General features: G+C 40.8%; 1 protein-coding gene across 1 annotated transcript in view; it reads left to right on the forward strand.

Moving 5' to 3' along the window:
* LOC135713224 (octopamine receptor beta-3R-like) overlaps positions 1-22855 on the forward strand; it is a 390570-nt gene that overhangs the window by 206388 nt on the left and 161327 nt on the right. The window contains exons 5-6 of the mRNA XM_065236330.1: positions 9853-10128; positions 22359-22554. Coding sequence (XP_065092402.1) covers positions 9853-10128; positions 22359-22554 — 472 coding nt within the window. The remainder of the gene's footprint in view (positions 1-9852; positions 10129-22358; positions 22555-22855) is intronic.

Raw genomic sequence — 22855 nt, forward strand, 5'->3', positions numbered from 1 at the left:
TTTCATACTGCCGTACTCTAACGGACCTATCCACCTACTTTCTTCTAAAGATAAGATCATTCTCTAGCTAATAAATTATCACACTAAAGCTTCATGTTAGCATTTCCAACCAACTCTGAAAATCGCTAACTTCGCGTATGAAGTAACATAAAAACAATTTAAATGAATTATATTTCATAAAATAAGAGCACTGAAAACCTTTCATTGCCTCAATTCCTTTGAGATGGTCCCTGAAAATTGCACCACAAAGGTGCATGAAGGGACAAACTTCAATGAAATTTTTTGATCAAAAAATTGCACCACATTGGTGCATACAAAAAATTTCTGGTTTAATTTTTTTTTTTCAATGTTGTTCATGGAGGGTTTAAAGAAGAGGTTAAATTTAAGGTTGAAGGTTCACCTTCGTGATGGTGGATCGAAGAAAAAGCTTTTTATTGAATATGTCTGGTGTAAAAATATCATCAAGGTGGTGCTAATCAAAATGAAAATTGAAAAAATTTAATCACACTAAAAATTGGAGGTGCACACTTAACTAACTTAACTAACTTACTAACTTTAACTTTAATTAATGTCTGGTAGAAAGCTCACTGCACTGTGGTAAATGTAGAAGCAAGTTTTATTCATTTTTCTGGGGCATAATTTCCATCGTTCTGATGAATGCAAGCTTCATTGAAAATTTATGGTGGAAAATTTGCAGCATTCTGGTGCATCAAGAGGCAAAGCTTGAAAATTGCACCACAACGGTGCATTGTGAAACAAACTTCACTAACAATTTTTGGTGCACCGTTTTGGTGAATGGAGGAGCATGCTTTATTGAAATTTTTTGGTGCAAAATTTCCATCGCTCTGATAAATGAAATGAACGGAAAATTTCTGGTAAAAAACTTACACTAGTTTGATAAATTAAGGCACAAGCTTTATTTAAAATTCAGCTATAATTAAAAATTCTGGTGGAAAATCTGCACCATTCTGGTGCACAGAATTTTTTTTTGAATTTTAACTATCGCGTAAAATCTTCCTTCGTTTAATTTTGAGCTATACTTGGCATAAACAGCGAAATCGTTTACAAGCTTGCATACAATATTACTAATTTATGCGATATTGCGTTTAAATTTACACGAATTATCGCGTATATGTGCGCTATATCTCGCAGATATTTACATGAATTTTTCGAACGGTGTGAACGGATGGGCAAGCTTTTTGGAAAATTTTTGGTTGTGCATCCTTCTGCTGAATCTAGGTGCAAGACAGCTTTTATTCAGTAGCTTTCCCCTGAATTGAATGCAGACAATCATCATTCAATGATCACCATCAACATGGAGAAGATTCACGCTAAGATGCACATACCTAAAAGTCGGTAAAGAATACCTAGATATCGGTAAAAATTACCGATAATCGAAGAACGTGCACATACCTAAATTATCGGCTATTATGGATTACCAATAATTAACGTAAAAAAATCTTTGTTTTATTCTATGTAATGACCCTGGTTATATTTTTTAACATAGATTTAGCATTTCCATTGAAAATCGTTTAAAAAATGTTGTAGGCAACCCGTTACTTCTCTAGTATAACATCATGTGGAATCATCACGACTATAGCTTAGTGGTACTAAGAAAATATCCTTTCTTTTTATTTAGGAATGCCTGATTCACATCTTGGATTCACATGGTTTTCTGGAATATTAATTAAAAGAAATTCCATTTTCTTGTAAGTTTGTCACGGTATCGATGGAAAAGAAGCTTTTCATCGTCCAGGCATATTTGTTTATTCAAAACTTTATGCTAGGTAAATTCAAATAAAGAAGGAAACTTAAGAAGGATATTGAGTTTCCTTCTTCATAAATCCGATCTCTGTAATTTGAATTACTGTAGATTACAGTTAAAATTGTAGACCCCAAATTTGCTTAAAACGTCCATCATTATGCACACCTTTTCCTTTTTACTGTTCATGGCATCTTCTGTGAAGCGATATATCCATAGAGGTAACTCTAAGACTAGTAGGTCCCGAAGAAACGTGCTCAACTTTTTGGCTCAGCTCTGGTACTATCTTCGGTCCCAAGCAAATCGAATCACCCCTCGAAACATAGGAAAATCCAATAACCCCTCATTGTATCTGTCAAACTTTCATAGCGAATCAAAACAAACATAGTGTAGTAGTAGGATGTCGACTAGAATGGGGTAAGTTAATCGATTTGCTTGGGACCAATAGGCTAGTCAAGTAGTGAGCCAATTTAAAATCGTTAGTTTCGTATTGATTGTTGATATATCTATCTAGCTATTTTTCTATTTTATTGTCCACTCTTACCTAAAGGATTCCGCTTGACTCTACAATTCTCCAAGCTAATCATCCAATCCAAGCTAAAATATCCCGTAGCGACCCTCACACGGTTTCACAGCAGTTTAGACGGATTTGTGAATTCATTAATTTGGATTGGATAATCTGCACGTCACACAGCCTGAACATACAATTTTTTCAAGATTGAGCATATCTGGCTAATGTGCTGTAAATTAATTAAATTTGCCTGGTTAATATTAGTATCAATATTTGAAAATATTACGAAATAGATCACTCTGACAGTTGATGTTTATCTAAACAGTTTTTAATTCTTATTTGTTGATGAATGTGCGACTACTTTGATCAACTTTGAGTAATCATGAGTTACTCAAATTTACTCGCTGCAAAAATATTAACTCTGAGTACAGTTGGCTTACCCCTTGTGCTGAATAGAGAAACAAACTTTAATAATACTTTCTGGTGTAAAATTTGCACCATTCTGATGATCGGAGGGAAGCTGCTTTGCTGAAAATTTATGATGAAAAATCTAAAAATAGGGGCAAACTTTATTTGGTGGAAAACCTGCAACATTCTGATGATAGGAGAAGCAAGCTTTATTGAAAATGTTTGGTGGAAAATGGGAAAAGGAAATCCCAACAATCAGAAGATTGGAGAAGCAATTTTTATATAACATTAACGGTGGTAAATTTGCATCGTTCTGATCAATTGAAATTTTCTGGTGGCAAGTTTGTATTGAAAATTTCTGGTGTAAGATTTGCAACAATCTGCCTGATGTAAAAATGGCACAGTTCTGGTGAATGGAGGGGCAAGCTTTATCGAACATTTATGGTACAAAAACTACAACGATTTGGTGAATGGGCGGACAACTTAAACTTGATTTCCGAGAAGAACCTCAAGGGTATTGAATTCTGAGGACTGTTCTAAAAGAAAAGATTGCTGGTGATGATTACATGAAAATTCTGCGAATAATTTCTAGATAGCTCCAAGATAATTTCGAAAAGAATACCGAGAGAATCAAATTTTGAATGAAATTCCAAAGGGATGTCGAGAAAAATTTCAAGGGAGTTCCGAGGATTATTTCAAGCTCATTCTGGGAAGACTTTCTGGAGAATTCAGAGGAAATTCTTCTAAAACTTTAGGGGAGTTTCAGTTCCAAGGTGTTCTGAGAAAAAAAAGTTCTTAAATACTCCGAGAAGAACCTCAAAGATATTGAATCCTTATGACAGTTCTAAAATATTTCTGGGGAGCATTTCGCAGATAGTCACAAGACATTTTTGAAAAGAATACCGAGAAAATCCAATTTTTGAGTGTAATTTCTAAGGGATTCTAAGCAAAATTTCAAACGAATTCCGAGGATAATTTCTAGCTCATTTAGTTCCAATGTGTTCTGAGAAAAAATCACGAAGATTTCGATATATAATTCCAGTGGACTTCTGAGATGCATTTCAAAAGAGTTCTTAGGAGACTTCTAAAAAAATCCGAGAAGAACCTTAAGGATATTGAATTCTGAGGATAGATCCAAAAGATTTCTGGAGTGTATTCCAAGAAAATTCTGCGTGTAATTTCTAGTGAATCCTGCGGATAGTTCCTAGATAATTCCGAAAAGAATACCGAGAAAATTAAATTTGGAGTGAAATTCCAGAGGGATTTTGAGGAGAATTTCAAGGGGGTACCAATAATTTCTAGCTCATTCCAGGAACATTTTTTTGAGGAAATTCTTCTGAAACTCTAAGGGAATTTCAGTTCCAAGGTGTTCTGAGTAAAAGTATAGAAGAGTTCTAAAAATAATTCCAGTGGACTTCTGAGAAGAATTTTAAAAGAGCTCATAGACTTCTAAAAATTTCGAAAAGAACCTCAAGAAATTCTGAGGATGGACTTTTTCGCAACTGTACAAAGTTTAAAGACAGCTTTTGGATTCCCTAATTGAAAAAGTGGATATTAGTTTGCCATTGAACCTTGGTCTATTGTTGTTTTACTAAAAATTCGTCTACGAATCTGCTCTGAAAATTTCAAGTAATTTGTTACCGTGGTTAAAAAGTTACAGTTGTTTATGTAGGTTGCAATAAATTCGGGGTTGTCTTTTATATCATCTTTGAAACATGTTGAATGTTCGGTATCATTTTTTGTCATTAAATTGCCAATTTCCGCAGTTTGCATTGAAGAAGATGAACCACCACCGGAGCAAAAAATAAATAAAATTAGCTAAATTAAACAGTAGGGAAACAGTGGTGGGTGTACAGCATCATCTCCTACGCACTTTGGAGTACTCCTCATCTCCAGATTAAATGCACCATAGAAAAAAAATTGCCCCTCCTTAACAAGATTCCTGTGCACGCTAGTGGTGTCGAAAGTAAAATCGAACAGATTTTTCATTACGGCGGCGGTCAAAATCAGACCAAGAAATCAGATAGTCTAAACTGACCTTAGGCCGTTCGCAATGCTGAGTTTCAAAATTGTTTTAAACGACTCGACAATTCTATAATTTGAAACTGTCAAAAATAAAACTGCAACACGATCAGCGCAACGCACAGTTCTAAAAGATGTTTGTAATAATCAAGTTCCATAAACTTTACTGTTCCCTATGAAGTTCAAAGAGTTTTTTTTGTGAAGTTCTTCGAAACATCTTTAAATACATACCGAAATTTGAAACAGAGTTCCATTCGTGTTTCAAACTCCCTCAGAAATAAAACAGAATAGTCGAGCAGTTGCAAATCTGGTGCAAAAAAGTGCTCGAATAATGAAACTGCAACTCAGCATTGCGAGAGGTGCGTTTTTGTTCTAGTTTCAAATTGAAACAGCCCTTATAAAATACAACAGCATTGCGAACGGCCTTAGTATTTCTTCCTTATTCCCACCTGATTGCAAGGACCTTCCAACCCATATTAATCCACCGAGCAGGTGTATAGAACCTCTGTTACCCAGGACAATCTCATTTTTGATATTATCTTGAGAAAAATTAGGCCCTAGGATTTGTTCTTATTTGTCTCGGTTTCAGTTCCTTCCGGGGTTCCTAAAACACGACCTGGACACTTCAAATTACTACCATGGAGGAAGGATCTATTCTAAAATCAGTCGAGATTTCTAGATAAACACTGCAATAGGTCCTACCTGTATTGATCGATTCTCTTTGTTAATCAATCAGCATTGCAAAAGTATTCCCTGTTGTATTTGACGTTTTGGATGCTAGATAATAACCTTCTCCATCTCCTAGATAATAACCTCCTTTAATGTAGTTTGGGGTGCTTCATCTTGAAAAAGAGATGAATTTCTAATAGGCCACCCTCCAATTCGATTCATAACCCCAAAATATGAATCGGTGCAAAAAATTACAAAAATGTATTGAAGTTTTAGAGTCTGGCCAACGATTTGAATTTTGTTTGGAGATTTCGATGAATTAGCATGGAAAATTATTGATTTTCACTTTCATTGCTCTAACTTGGGTTAAAGTTTGACCTACGATTTTAAAAATTTCTCCATACGAATGAGTAAAAGTGACGCACAACTGAGTAAAACTTATTCACTCTCTGAGCTAGTTTAGTTTCCAGTGTACAACGCAGTGCAAACCCGTTTTTAGCAGTCAAACGTCCAATTTAGTAGTAATAAAATTACGTATATTTCTGTTCATTATGATTGTACATTGATTTAACGTTTCAATTGATTAGCCGTTCTGGGTCTTGATCTTTGTTTCCTTGGATATACTAATTTAATATTTGCGTGGGGGGGGGGGATTGTTTTGTTTGAATTGAAAAATGTGATACCCTACCAAGGGGTAAGTCACTCAGCACGAAATTTGATTCGGCACAGCTTGGGCACATCCATCGGCACAATTTCGCAGGCATTGGATTGTTGTAAATAAAATGGGAGCACTGCTGAACAACTTTCATTAAAGTTGTTCACAGCATTACGTGCTGTTTGATTGCATATTCAGGAACAGCCTCTAATTGAATATACCAGAGGAACTCAGACCAGAAGTTTACTTCTCGGTTCACTTATAGATCTAAATACGAAATGATGGTTTTAGAGTGGGCTCAAGAGAGAGGCAGTTAATCAGACCCCATCAGTACCCTTAATTCACACAATGCTGCAACTCATACAAAAAAAAACTATAGAAGTCATATTCATCATCCTCTATAGTCGGTCTCCAACACAAAATACCAGAATTTTGCACACCCGCCACTTCTCGCGTCATCCTCAATCCGATTTATCCTTGCGATTTGAAACCAAAACATTCAAGGTGTCCCAAATACTGGGCTACCGGGATGGGTATTTTACAAACAATCGCAGCTTGCTCTGTGACCGGCACAATCGGCACACTGACAAAAAAGATGACCCAAGATTGGTGTGCGGAGTGACCTACCCCTTGTAACCTACCTTACTACGAGTAGAACTTAACCTAACGTACTAGATCACGTATGATCTGATGATCTGATCTCAGACAGGTGTCTCTGAACCTTTCCATGAAGATCGTTCTTCGCTCTTCTAGCGTCTGAAGACCAGCCGGTCAGAATTTCACGGCCGTGGAGGACTGCTTAGAATCATCCTAAGGATCTTATTCTGGATCCTTTGGAGTTTAAGGTGATGGCGTTTGACGAAACTTGGCAAAACCGTACTCGATTATGGGAAGGATGATTTCCTTGCAGACAGCAAGCTTGCTTTTCATGGACAAAGTGGATCTTTTGTTGATGACCGAATACAGGGATCTCATAGGGATGTTGCATTTTGTTTTTGTTTTGTCAACGTGTCCTCTGGAAAGCAGCTTGTTGTCGAGTGTAAGTCCGAGGTATTTAGGGTACCTCTTTGGACCATTCCACCACTGTGCCGTTCAAGTTGATCTAATTATTCTCAGACAGAACAAGTCTAGGAGATTTGGAATGCGGAAATGTTGAAATAATCAGACAGGACATCCAGACCTCTCTGAAGTTTGGCGGTCAGAGCTCCGATGACCCTACCCTTATAGATGATGAATGTGTCATCTGTGAACACGGACAATGATCCACCATCAGGGAGAGCCAGAATATCGGCATCCGATGTGATGCAATTCAGAGAGACTCGGAATGTCCTGTCCAAGAGATAGTTTTTTTTTTAATGATCTTCACTAGGAAGATTGAAATACCGTATCGATGCAATTGTTGGACCAGACCATCGTGCCAGACCTTATCGAACGTTTTTCCAACGTCCAACAATGTCATGGCACATGTTTTTGATACAGACTTGTTCCGTCTGAGAATGATTTTCATTCGAGTTAGCTGGTGAGCAGTCGAGTAACCTTTACGGAAGCCAAACTGCTCCTCAAGAAACAGGTTTTTTTCATCTGCAAATGCCAGGAGTCGGTGGTAGATTGCCCTTTCGAACAGCTTAAATAGATAACGAGAGAGGGTCGGTGACTTGAAGGAGAGGACGGATCTTCCCAGGCTTCTGGATGGGGATGACTTGAACTGACTTCTAGCACGAAGGGAAGTAGCCAAGTCTAGGTGCCAGTTGGTTGAAGAATCTGGAACTGAAGAATTTGGTCGAGACCTGGGGCTTTCATGTTTTTAGAAGATTTCATATAGTCCAACAGTTTGTCAGCCGTAATCTCGGAATCCACACGGTTGGGAATTTGATGGGAATTTTATCGTGTAAAATCTCCCTTTGTTTAATTTTGAGCTATACTTGGCATAAACAGCGAATCGCATTGCATGCAATATTGCGGTTCATGAGTTGATGGGTTTATAGGTAGGGTCCAGGTGTTGGAGCTTGCTCCGTGGCGTCGGTAGCATTGGCGCTCAGCACGGAAAACAAATCAAGGGAAAAAAATTTATGCCCTATGCCTCGTGGAAATGTAACAAAGTGTATCAATGTGATTTTTTTTTTCGTTTCCGAAAAACGCTGGAATTCGCTCAAAATGGGTGGAGTTTTACGGACTACCATCGGATTTTTCCCTTGGGAGGATTCTTTTCGTTTGTGAAGTGTTTGTTACTAAAGAGACTGAATTGGGTAAAGAAATGATATCTTATCCATTTGACAGGTCTTCTGCTCGATTGGAATAACTTTTCCTATTACTTCGCCAGATAATCGATTGTTCCAATTTTGACAAGTCGTCTCTTTATAAATTCAGCCTCTGTATATGTTACAATGTTAAAATGTAATGCATCTTCCAGTACCACTTCGAGCCACTTCGAGCACATCAATCTTCGGAACCGTTGCCCTAGTAGCATTCAACCGAACCGTGCTGAGCCTTGTGATACTCGACCTTAGGACCCGTCATCTTCCGTAATATCTCTGATTGCGGCATCACGTAATTTCACTTTGTATTTGCGTCGTTTTACCTTATTTTAGTATCTTCTGCGGTTGAAATGATCTAAATTGAGTTCAAATGGCCGTGGTTATCCAAACAGAAATAAAATTGCTCTTGTACTTGGAAAACTCTTTATCCCCAAATTCACGAAATCGAAACGATCCAATATTGAAGTAACTGTCAAATAAAAGCTGATTTATTTCCACGCAATATACCACCAGCCTCTATCGTCTACATTTATCTCAGCTAATCAAGGTCTCCAACTCATTACGCAAGCAATAGTCATAGCTCTTGGTCATATAAAAACAAGGTCAATATCGTCTATTAATCCGGATAATCCCCAGTGAACCTCACATAACTTGCGCCATTCACTGGGTGGAAAACAATTCCATGGGTCATTGCCGCATCCTCCCTTTCACCTTGCCCCTATTATTGACCATCGCTCACTAAAGTTGAGGAGGAACCTATCAGTGTGTTAGTCATATTTTGTTTGCCGATGGAGAGGGATGAGGGACCAAGTAATGATGAACCGTAGCAGTCACCCAGCAGTTCACAATAGCCAATAATGTAGCCACCCTTGGCAGGAGGAGGTGGAAGTCCAGACATAAAGGCGAAACAAAAAGTGAGAAAGTATGTTCACGTCCAACACCCGTCGGCCCACGGTAATCCATCCTAGTTGCTTCCGCTACTGGGCACACTCTCTCTCTCTCGCTATATCGCTTCATTGGGTTGAGGGCTGCCGGAAAATGAAAGCTTCGCTAAATGATAAATGATAAGGCAAAACTTTTAATTAACTCGGTTTTTTTTTTATCATCTGTGATCAGAGCAGATTTTCTTGCCGCTTGTCTATTATGCGGTGTTTCATTTCCAGCCACTTCCGGAGTTTGCACTTTATTCTTTGCACCATTTCGCTGTCACTCACTGAGTGAGTTGGTTAATGAGCATTCGCCTGATGGGTTGGGTCGGGGTTGTCGATTTTGGGGTATCCAATAAATTTCCTCCATCTGAAACGGCATTCAAATCGATTTTGCTTGATAAATAGTACTTGAAATTCCCAATAAAAATATCCATTGAACCACCCCTCGTTTTCTGACAGCACACTTCCACATTCCGGGTAGTTCATTTTTATAATTAAACTTGAGCATACGGAAGAAAACCGGCGGCACCGAAGCGCTCCACCTAAGCAGGATAATTAATGAACTAGTGCCAGCAACTTTTACCGCTTCCCGGTTCAAAATTATCTGAAAGACACTGAGTTTTCTCTTCCCTCTTCGCTAGGTACTTTGCCATCGTGCGGCCCCTCGAGTACCCGCTGTACATGACGCACCGGACCGTCGGGTTCATGCTGGCCAACGTGTGGATGCTGCCGGCGTTGATCTCGTTTACGCCCATCTTCCTCGGGTGGTACACGACGGCCGAGCACCTGGAAACGCTCAAGGACAATCCGGAGATGTGCGTGTTCGTGGTCAACAAGGCGTATGCGCTCATTTCCAGCTCCATCAGCTTTTGGATACCGGGCATCGTCATGGTGACCATGTACTACAGGATATTCAAGTAAGTAACGGGGTGCCCAACAAGCAATTTGAGCTGATTAAATGCTGAATTCGCAATTTGTTTGACAATTGTTGACTAAATAAGCTCGTATCAACTTTCAATAGGTCCATTTTCGTACTTGCTTTTCTGTAAGATTATTTACAGAAAATATCATTTTCTTACAGCAAAAGCAAAAAAGCAAGTACCGGGGCAGATCTAAAGTTTGATAGGTTTGCTGATCGTAATTTTCGGTATCATTTGGAACGGGCAGTGAAAGGCAGAAACCCATACGAGAATGAAATAAATTTAAAATTTTAAATCTCGACTCGCTTCATTATTTTTAAAAAATTGGCTTAAGTTACTGTTATACTACTCCCAAAGCCTTGAAGCAATTAAAAGCAATGCAAAACAGTCGCTCGTTCATTTGCCTCTCCGAAATCCAAATTGCGTAGCAACACAGTTGTTCCGTGCAGTTTTGACAAGACCCAGGGATCGAACAAAAACTCAGAGTGGTGCAAAAAACACTGTTACTACCAGTGATGGCACATTTTATTGATTTTCAATCTGTATTTTCATCGCAAAAATATTTTTAATCTGTATCTGACTGACACAAATCTGTAAAAAAAATCTGTATGTTGGCAACAAGCCCAAAAATTTAGTTTTGCCAGAATCGAACGGTTTTATTTTTAAATTTAATTTATGATTTCGATGATTATGAACCACCGTGAGTCATCTTTATTACATAGACGTTATTAATAATTATTTTTTTAATAAAAATAGTAATCACATGGAACATTAATTTCAAAATCCGTTCGATTTTGGCATGGTGCTAAAGTCGAACACTGTGCCAAAAACGAGCTTCCGTGCTTTCGTCTATTAACCTCTCTTTAAACTGTTCCCCTGGTAGAGGAGAATTAAGTTCATTCGAGACGGCACGAAGCATCAATAATCGCTTACCCTCACACACCATCGTCTTTAGGACTCAAGATTAGTGAAGTGACTATACAAATCATTTTCTTTTTAATGCCTCTTCACCCAAGAAATTTAGTACAGTTTGTTATGTACTCCTGTCGTTGTACAATACCTCACGGATTGAACCAACGACACCCATTTCTTCCCTCAATTGTGCTCGAGCCGGGCACTCCACCAATAGATGATTTACATCTAACACCGCACCGCAACCCTGGCAGTAGGCCACACTGCCACTAAAACGAGGTCCATGAGTGAGCCGTGTATGACCAATCCTCAGCCGAGTCAGAACATTCTGATCTCGAGAATTAGGTGCATCCTTCCACTCTTGTGTAGTATTCTTGATTCTACGCAGGAATGCATGACGGTTGTTATGCCAAGACACATTCCATACGTATCGGGAGGTCTGCTTCATCCAGTGTTTACCGTCACTATAGGGCACCGAAGTGACCTCTAGCTGAGCAAGACGACCCTGGTTAGCTAGTCTATCAGCAGCCTCATTCCCTGGTGTCCAGGTATCCATACAAAGGTTATGTTAGCGTACCGCTGCACCTCCAACAACCACGGGTGTCCAACCTGGCCATGCTCAAGGGCAGAGAGACAACTCGCTGAGTCAGAGAATACAACGGCCAGACACCCCAAATATATCCTTCACAAAATTGGCGTGCTTAACAAATCGGAGTTTGTTATCAATAGTCACACCAAGCAATTTCATCTCGCGCACGGCCTTGACCGCATGCTCACCGATACTAACAAATGGCAGACTCGGTCTGTGATGATGACCAAAGCAGACGTGCAACAGTTTGGACTTCTCTGGGGGAATCACAAACCCAACACTATCTGCCCAGTCAACGACAGACTGCACTGCATCCAGCATTTTATGCATAACCACCCTACCGTATTTACCTAACACGATGAGGGTGATATCATCGGCGTACACAATAATGTATACTTCCTTAGGAATGCGTTCAAACACTGAGTTTATCGCGATGAGAAACAGTCTAACCGAAATGACAGACTCTTGCGGGATGCCATTCTTCAGCAACTTCGAGGAAGAGGTTGCGCCAGCGTTCAAAACTCGGAACCTACGGTTCTGTATACGTAGTATACGTAGTTAAACATACATCCTTGGAAGTCCCATTTCTTGAGGGAAGTCAAGATAGGAAGCTTCCACATTATATCATATGCCTTGAACAAATCGAGGGAGACTACATCTACATGCAAATCTTCCGCCAAGGCTTGTCCAATAAATGATCGAGCTCAGAGAAGAACGTCTCCGATCCATAGCCGCATCGAAATGCGTCTTGATGTGGGTGGATCCGTCCTTGCCTCTCCAGCTCAGTTGACAGCAGGGCGTCACAATATCAGCTTCAATCAACCAAATCGATGTGACGAAGAGACTTCGCAGCATTCTAAAACCTCAGTCGGCGTGCACAAACAAATGTTCAATCGACAAGAGGTAATCTCCTAAGCAGGGGATACCCAATGTCGTCAGGGCTCGCAGCCCTACCAATGCCGCGGCGCAAGGTCCAGTAGGGTCCCGAACCGTTCCAAAATCAAACGGGTACTGTAATTTATTTATTATGGTCTCAGTGTGGATTTACTTAAATCTTCATTGAGTTCATTCCTAGTTCGGAAAGAGTTTGTTCAATATTTATAATCTTGAAAAATGACTAAAGTTTGCTTTCTAAACAATTTTCCTTTTTTTTTTCAAATCACGAAATGCTTTAACCTTGATTTTTTAAGTGATTTGTATTTTTTCTACAACTCAGAAAATACAAAACATTAAGTTCCAGTAGTAGCAAGCGACAAATCTGCTTCCAACGGAAAATTTCCTGGGTTTACTTGAATTACTTGTTTACCGATTTGACACACAAATATAGTTATCATATATCGCGTATCTGTCACCATGTGACATGGTTAATTAAACAAAAAGAAAGGGAAACTAATATCCTTTCCAACGACAATTCAGAACATCTGAACATCAGAGGTCCATTCAAAAGATTCCAAGCCCACTCGAAAATAATACAATCATATATAGTGAAAAATACGTTTTGGGTTTAATGCTCACAGATTGAATTCAAGCTGCTCAAAAGTATGAAATGATTATTTATCAGAATTAATAAATATTCTCCTTGTTTAAAAAATCTGTTTATTTTTCAAAAATCTGTAACCTGTACATACAGATATCGGTATCAAAATATTGAAAAAAAAATCTGTTTGGTTACAGATAAATCTGTACATATGGCATCACTGGGTGCTACTCTAAAATAAGGGAGCACGTCCCTTATATTTGGAAGGAGAAAGAGACACAGGAGAGAGATATTTCATATTTAGGAGAGAGTAGTTGGACAGCTCAGGTACTACTTGTGTAGGTATAGCACAATCGAGTAATGCACGGTATTATGACGGGAGTAGCACTTTTCAAACGGGAGAGACGTGACTTAGAGATTTACAAGAATGACTGTGTTGTAACGGTGGCCAAGAAAAGGTTTTTCAGGAGGATTTCACTAATTAAAACCGGACAAGAACTATGGCGTGTTCGAATTACGTGTTTATTTAATAACAACTTTTTAATGAACAAACTTCTCTTCTTTCTCTGCTCGAGGGAAGTGTTGGCAGCTGCCGTAAGCAAAAGTAATTTAACTACAGGTAACAATAAAGAAATATATCAAAGTTATTTAACCAAGGTATGACAGCTCTTCGTCCCTTGAAAGTATGCAATTACATATTTGAATCCTCACAAATTCAATTTTCTCGGAGGACGAATGATTCTGCCCGATCGTCTCGGCAATTGGTGTGCTCCTTGATGGTTAGATAGAGCGGCATCTCTTCCAGTCGTCGAACCAGGATCAGGAACTCTCGTAACCTCAGTCTTGATCGGCGCAGGCGGCGGCAGCATATGACTTGACTGTTGAGGTTGCAATTGTTCCGGCGTAGCATTGGGCAAAACACCAGAGTCAGAAGAAGCTTCAGGAACGATTGGGACGACTGGTTCATCCGGAAGCACTGTAGCGGGAACAAATCTATCACCAGATAGGTTTGTGCTGACTGTAGCTGGTCAACATGTCGTTTCCAAGTCCTTCCATCATCCAGATGAATGTAGTAGTGCAGTTTCCCCAACTTCTCCGAGATTACTCCGTACTTCCACTTGGTTTTGTCGTAATAATCTCTAGCAGCAACTCTCACCCCCTCTGTAAGATCGCGTACTTTTCCTTCTACCGGTTTCATAGTTCCAGAAGATTCAGGAATCAGCAGATCCAACCGTGAACGGATTTGTCGGTTAAACAGCATCATCGATGGCGACTTTCCAGTAGCTGGGTGGATGGTCTTCCTGTAGGTCAGCAAAATGTTACAGAGTTCAGCATGCATTGTACTTCTGTCACACTGAAGACTCTTCAACTTCGCTTTCAGAGTTTGGATGAACCTTTCTGCCAGTCCATTCGTCGCAGGGTGGTATGGTGCGCCCATCTTGTGGTAGACTCCGTTCATATTCAGGAATCTCTGAAACTCCTCAGACGTGAATTGTACCCCGTGGTCGGATACAAGCACTGATGGAATTCCGTACGTGGAAAAGTATTCCGGGCACACCTGGATCGTAGTAGCAGTCGTAATATTGTTGATAATCCTTGCCTCAGGCCACTTTGTGTAGGCATCCACGAGTACGATGAAATACGTGTTTCTAAACGGACCAGCAAAGTCCACATGCACTCGCTCAAACAGCTTTGAGGGAGTCTCCCAGCAATTTGTAGGTACTTTAGCTGACTCAGCTCGAGTGGACTGACATAGACTGCAGTTGAGCACTAGATCCTCAATACATCTGTCTACTCCTTCCCAACAGACATATCCACGGGCCAAAGTCTTCAATCTGGTGATACCAAAGTGTGTCGAGTGTAGTTCTGACAACACCTTGCTCCGCAAGCTTGGAGGAACGTAGACACGTATTCCCCTCAGCACACATCCTTTCTGAAGTGTGAACTCCGATTGATCTACTCCGAAGCGATCCCTGGGCTCGACAGGCTTCCCGTTCTTCAAACCCTGCACAAGCACCTTCACTGTTGAATCCACGGCAGTAGCTTGCCGAAGCTCCTCCACAGTCAACGGCAACGTTTCGATGATATTTACTTCCAGGAAATCCGTTTCCTCGACAACTATATCGGGAGTTCTTTCCTTCAGCGGCAATCTTGAAAAAGCATCAGCGTTAGCGTGCTGATTTGTAGGGCGAAATTGTATGCTGTAGTTGAAAGATTGCAAGAATGTCGCGTAGTGTTGCATTCTAAGCGCCGACATCTTTGGAAGTCCTTTCGTATCCGAAAATATTTGCTTCAGCGGTTCGTTGGCCGTAATCAGCGCGAACTTCCGGCCGTAGAGATACTGGTAGAACTTGCGAACTCCGAAGATTATCGCGTACGCTTCTCGATCGACCTGCTTGTAGGCTTGCTGAGTAGAGTTGAGTGTCTGTGATGCGTATTGGATCGGTCGCTCCGAACCATCCGGGAAAACGTGACTGAGCACTGCGCTGACTCCGTAAGACGACGCATCTGTAGCAAGTACAAGTGACAATGTTGTGTCGTAGTGGACCAGGAATCCTTCGGACTTCATATCTTGCTTTACCTTGCTGAACGCCTCGGCACATTCCTTCGACCACACGAAAGGAACAGAATTCTTCAAGAGATTATTGAGAGGGTACAAGATCGTGCTTAGATTTTGAAAGAACTTTCCGTAGTAATTGACTAGTCCTACGAAAGAACGAACTTGGTCCTTATTTTCTGGTATGGGCATATCCTGGACAGCATCAATCTTTTTCTGCATTTTGTGAATACCGTCCTTGTTGATCAGGTAGCCACAGTACTCAATTACGTTTGCGAAGAACTGGCATTTGTCCAAGTTGATCCTCATGTTGTACGAGTTAAGGCGTTTCAAAACCTCTTCCAACCTCTGTAGATGGATGTAGTCGTTCGGCCCTGTGATACGAATATCATCCAAGAAAACAGTCACGCCCGGAATACCATTCAACACCTGTTCCATGAACCTCTGCCAGATGGCAGGCGCAGACGTAATGCCATACATTAGACGTGTAGGCCAGTATGTACAAACCCTCATGGGTGTTTAAAGTTAGTATCTCACGATCACCCTCCTCAACCTCCAGTTGCAGGTAGGCTTGAGTCAGATCAATTTTGGTAAACTTTTCTCCACCAGCTACAGTGGCGAAAAGCTCTTCCACCGTCGGCAACGGGTGATCATCAATCTCCAGATTTGGATTAACCGTAACCTTGAAGTCGCCGCATAGCTTCACTCTATTGATGGATTTATTTATCGGAACAATTGGTGTCGCCCACGCACTGTTGTTCACCTTCTCCAGGACTCCATTTTCGACCAAAGTATTGAGCTCCTTTTCGACAGCTTCTCGCAAAGAAAATGGGACTGGACGCGCTTTCACGTACACTGGTTTCGCATTCGGTTTGAGGCATAGCTTCGCCTGAAAACCGGTGATTCTTCCAATCGACTTGTCGTACACATTAGCATACTTTCCAACCATCGTTCTAACAGCAGCAGGAGTATACTTCAGCACAGCAGCAGAACTGTCCAGCACATGCACATCTGAATGCGCTACGTCCCAGCAATGGATGCTTCCGGACATTCGACACGTACAATGGTAGATCAAATGATTTCGAACGGTACTCCACAGTGACTTTGCAGATAGCTGTATGCAGATAGTCCCCAAAGTTGCAGGTGATAGCCAGCTTGCGTAAAGCTATCAGGTACTCATCGATGGTTTCCTCTGGACGATCGTCTCCCTGCTTCCGGCATTTGTAGCGGAAATTTTCGAGAATTTTCAGTGGCTCTGGATTGAAATGAGTCTCCAACACGCCCACAATGTCATCGTACGTCTTCGTCTGCGGTTTCTCAGGTGCAAGCTTATCGCAAACAGTATCGTAGGTCTCACCTCCCATGAAGTGAAGTAGCATGTAGAGTTTCGTCTCCTCCCGTACCCCAAACAACACAAATGCACCTTCCAGCCTTTCGACCCACCGGGACCATTTCAATCGGTGCCGATCGAATGCATCGATTGTGAACGACGATTGCATCGCTGGAGCAAGAACAGCAGGCACATTCACAGGAACAACGGGAACCGGTGGATCCGGATTCGGTTTCGGATTCGGCGGAATTGGATCCGGTTGCATCATCCTTGGTCACCAACTGTTGTAACGGTGGCCAAGAAAAGGTTTTTCAGAAGGATTTCACTAATTAAAACCAGACAAGAACTATGGCGTGTTCGAATTACGTGTTTATTTAATAACAACTTTTTAATGAACAAACATCTCTTCTTTCTCTGCTCGGGGGAAGTGTTGGCAGCTGCCGTAAACAATAGCAAAGTAATTTAACTACAGGTAACAATAAGGAAATATATCAAAGTTATTTAAAAAAGGTATGACAGACTGCATATTTAAGGATGGATGCATAATATTTTGACACTTATATAATATATATTGCCGTGACTGTATGGTATTCAAAAACGTAGGACAATGCAAATTTTGATGCTTTTCCTAAAGAGATTGTTTTATGATCGATGTGTAATTTTCTTCACAAGGGGGGTTAGCTCTGGTCGACATTCCGGCGAAAGATCTAAGCCAACCCGACACCAACCTGACTTCTATCAAACCCCAACCTGATGTTGACCCTACATTGACCCGACACACACCCAAAATTGACCTAGCATCAACCCGACATTGGGTCGACATCTACCTCAAATTTGCCGTATATTGATCCGGCATTGGGTTGACATGTCTGTTCGGGACCATTTTGCTGGCTTTCTTCCATACTCCATTGCCGAATATCAAATGAAAGTGAGTGACTCAATTGACAGTGGAGGTTCGAATGAGAAAGAGGCTCTTCAAATGATGAGCACGAGATAATTTTTTTTTTCACAGAATCGATTGAATAGTTGTATTGCCCAAACCTCACTTCCTTTCACTACGGGAAAATGGCTCAGGAACGGTATACCGCCAACAACATGCACGTCGTACCCAAGGACAAAAACCCTCCAAACTCGCCGGAGCTGCACCCAATTGAAAAAAAATATTGAGTAATCGTTAAGCGGAACCTCAAGAAAATTCAGAAAACAGTTGGAAATGAGAAACAGTTCAAAGCAAATTGACGTTCAGCAATACAACAGCGGTACAAAATCTGATGGAAGTTATGCAACGTTAAGCCCGACAGTTGTAACAATCTCCTATTTGGTTGGTGAATTGTCGAACACTTCCTTTAAGTATAGTAGCAATTAAAGTCAAAATAGCAGTGTTAATGTCGGTGACGGTACCACGATAGAGAGAAGTGGTTCCCGCTCAATACTCTTTGCAGGCCGGCTAGCCGCTCACAGCAATTAAGGTGCGCTAGCTACCGATGGCCGGGAATGAAACGAAAATGACTTCATTCGCAAGAAACTCAATCAGATACGAAGTCATCGCGCAAGATGGTCTTGCCACTCAATGGTATAATGTGCATGTCATTAGTGCTAGAGATGAACTAGCCTAAGGCTAAAAATCTCTTAAATAAAGAATTAAAAAAAAAAAAAAAAAAAATGTCATTAGTGCTTAATTCTACTCTACATACATACGCTAGTCTTCTTTGCACCATGTGTCGCTGGGGGCCCCGTACTGCTGCTGCAACTGCATCACGACCACCGTAGTCACTCGTTCCCTGCCGGCTGTCGCGCGACCCTCAACACCGTTGTGGGTGTCGCACTACTGCACTGTGACGTCGCGTAGGCGAGCACTTTCGCCCCGCCAGATGTCGCACGACAACGTCGTGTCCCTACTTCACTGTCGACTCCGGCTAACTTGTCGCACGACTTCTCGGATGTCGCACAACCGCTCTGTCCCGATCGACTACTGCTGCAATGCACTATTGACGGTGCACCGCGATCACCAACAATACGTGGTAGCTAATCGCTCTCATCGGTTCTTCTACACTCCTTGTCTCGGCCCCCGTTGCGTCACGACGGCTCCTCGGATACTTTGGCTAGCGAGAAGTGCTCGGCAAGTGACGGCAAGGAGGCAGGTGGCTCTGCGTGGTTCGCTAGGTCCTACCGGAGGAGTCCGGGCACGATGGCCAGCGTACAAACAAGCCGTTGGGATTAAAGCTACAATAAAAAGGCCCTCTAACGAGGCGACACAGCGTTAATCGATCCATCACGTCATCAGATGTTGTTGGTGATAGACTTTACCTGATGATGGCCTTTTCCGATTTTCGTTTTACTCTCCTCCGTCTCCCTTGATCGGACCTTGCAGATTATCTGCACTGATGACGATGCCTTGACCTCCTGTCGTTCGATTGTGGGTAAGAAGGTATTTGAAACGACCCGAACGGAACACTCTTCCAACTCCAGAGTTGATGGCCTTAAGTTGTATGCAAAGAAACTGCATTGCGCATGTTAGCATTTAAATGGGTTTGCAATCTGGAATGCGTCATACCTTGCCGGAAAGTCATTCCCGTTGATGTGTCCGTCCCTGGCCGAGCACTTTTACTGGTTTGGTATTTCGGTGGACCACTACATGCACTTTTTTGGCAATCACCCAATTTTGTGGCACTACTTGGTGAAGCCAACCACACTCTAGCTGCTCTTTTAGCACAATGCCGAGCTATTGTCCCTTACGGATATTGTTCTTCGGTGCAGATGTGCGAGAGGGAGATCGATTTATTCTTTCATAATCGATAACGATTCTATTGATAACGCCGTGAGAGGTCTGGACGTATAACGGATGCTGTATTGTAGAATTGGCAGCGATTTACGGGATACACAGGAAGAAATTTGCTGGCGCATTTTGTCGGCATTATCTCGAAAAGTGTAACACAGTTCGCATTTGGAATTTCGGAAGCCTAATCAAATCATTTTACTGTATTTTGTAGTCATTGGACTTGAAAAAAAAAATAAAGTTTGATCATCTCAAGATAGATCTGGAATAAGGGAGTAACAGCGTTTGTAAACAATGACTTCTTTCGATGATGTCTTGAAAGTCAAGGCTCGCTAACGCAAATCAACATCACCATCAGGTAGGGTAAGACTTCCCCTACCCAACGGTAATGTTGGTTTGCATGGGCGTGCCTTGAATTCCTAGAAATTGTCAAGAGAAGTCATTGTTTACAAAAGCTGTTACGCCCTTATTCCAGCTCTATGTAGAATTATGCAATAACATAATCAGTTTGCACATAATCATAACTGAAAAATTGTTGACCGTTCCATGCTAGACATACTCATTTCTATATTTCAGTAAAAAACTGGTTGATAAAAAAAAAGTATTAATTTATTTGATAAGGCTAAATCGAATTAACTTTACAGAGCCGAGGATTCTTGGTCACTATACAATACATCTTAAAACTATAGTCAAAAGGTACAACACAATAAACACTTCATCTTCCGCTATCCAATAAGCCTCCTCCACCAGAACGGGAGCCGCTTCCAGTGGTTTCATTATATGGCAGATTCGCCAACGAGGTTCAGAGAGCTTCCATTGCAGGAATGGACGCAAAACGTGGTCAGCACTCACACATCCATCACGAAACGGTTGCTTTCCAAAGCCGGCGACGCATCGACTGAAAGAACTGCTGATGAAGAACAATGAGCAAGACCACACAATGGTTGCTGCCGAGTAAATAGACGATTGCGTGACACACATCCAGAGTGGTCTGCTTCTTTCGACAGCCGAGTGAACACTGAAGCAATTTTGATGTGAAAGATCATTTTATGCTGACATTTTGAGTGCTCTCAGTACCATGCAAATGAAAAAGAAAAACTGAACCAGAACATTACTCACCGTATCTTGTCCGTTTATTTCTGCGTAATTACTAGCAATAAACAAAATACAACAAATTACCAATTCTTCAACGTTCTCAGCAGAATCCACCGTGTCAGAAGATTCAATATTCATTGCCTGCGTGGATTTACGAATGTGATACTCAAGATGATAATGTAATCTGCCAGTATGTCTATGGTGGCCTCGAGCATGTTGATGAAACCACAGTGCTTGAGCTTCAGGTACATCGGAATTGCTTGATCGCAAAATCGGGAAAGTTTCCACGAGTAATAAGGTGACGATATTCTTCTGAAATGCTGAAGAACGCATGAAAAAGTAAAACTTAATTACCAACTCCGATTAATTACATCACCTTTCTTTGAGACAACGAAAATCCACCCCTAAGCTCCTCCCCTGATCCTATTCTTCGACAATGTACCCTTCTAACCTCGAGTAAGCAGCGAGTATTCAGCCTAACTTCTACTAGGCATAGAATCAAGTGAATTTTGTTACAAAGAGTGAACAATGAATTATCAGCTCCGTAAAGCTAACGCGATTGAGCTTTCCAAATAAACGAAATGGTTAAAAAATCACCTCTTAGTATCTTAGTATCTATCATATTCTCGTCAATGAATGGCGTAAACATCATATTCTCGACCAACACTATTTCTGTTCGTCATTATGACGATTTGTACAGTAGCAGATCTATCAGCTTAATTACCAGAGTGTAATTTTAAAGTATTGAAAACTCCTTTGAAACAACCTGAACTTTATCAGTTGTATAAATGTATGGTTTTATGTATCTGATCAAAATAATGTAAACTTAACTACTTGCATATGTCATAAACGAGAATTTTCAACTTTCTTAATGATAAACTACCGAAAATTCTATAAGAAACTGTCAATCATTGTGTGATTGATGGTGCTGTCAATGTCAATTTAGAAAGTACAGACTCTCTTCAAGATCTTTATTAATTCAAGCTTGATTTTGCTTTCAACATTGTTTGTAGAGGTATTGAAAATGTTAGATGCACTGTTTTAAAACTTTCAAAGATTATAACCAAAAAACAAAAATTGGAGGATGTTAAAATCTGTGAAGCTTCCAGAAAACTTTTTCGCAGCTCTTCTAAAAACGTAGGATGTTTTCTGCATCACTTGAAATACGTTTATACAGCAGGGTTTTTAAAATTTTATTCAAAAATATATTTTTTGTGTTACTTGGGTAGCTTGGTTTTACCATATGATTTTTATTTCCATAAATACAAAGCATAGATATAGTTGCGGGTTTGAAATAGTTATTTTCAAGATTTGTCAAAATTTGTCTTGGAAATGAAGTAATGAATTGCATTAACGTTAACGGAAGATTACTTCCAACTATTTATATCCAAAGCATATTTAATAATCCTCACGTATCAACCGTCTGTCTTTTGACGCTTCAATTTTGAAAGAACTCTAATCCTTATCACAACACTCCTTCCATCCCTACAGGGAAGCCGTCCGGCAGCGAAAGGCCCTCAGCCGCACCAGCTCCAACATCCTGCTGAACAGTGTTGCCATCAACAATTCCAACACGCTCCATGCCAACTACCACCGCAATCATCACCTGCGGGCGAGCGACTGCGATTTCGGTATGGACCCAAAGGACATCCAGCACGACACGCACAGCGAAATGAGCGACCTGGATGTGAGTATTTGTATTTTGCTTCTTTCTTTCTTTTTCATTATTTTGGGACTCAGATTGGCCGAAAAAGATGTGATACGAGGTGGAAGGGGAGAGCCAATTACCCACAGCACAGGTTAACCGTGACTGGGGAGATGATTAGGTGTTGCTTCGAGACAGCGAGGACCGAACGTGACCTACATACGGTTATGTTTTGATTGGGACTGCGATGGTGAATTTTTGCTCAATCAGACATTAATTTAACGCCTTGTTGCCCATTTTCTGTTAAAAGGGTTCTTGTTTCAGTAATATGAAGTGTGTTTGT

Source organism: Ochlerotatus camptorhynchus, unplaced genomic scaffold (genome assembly GCF_037179485.1).
Source record: "Ochlerotatus camptorhynchus isolate MF236.1 unplaced genomic scaffold, CSIRO-AGI_Acam_v1.1 ptg000547l, whole genome shotgun sequence".
Lineage (NCBI taxonomy): Eukaryota > Metazoa > Arthropoda > Insecta > Diptera > Culicidae > Ochlerotatus > Ochlerotatus camptorhynchus.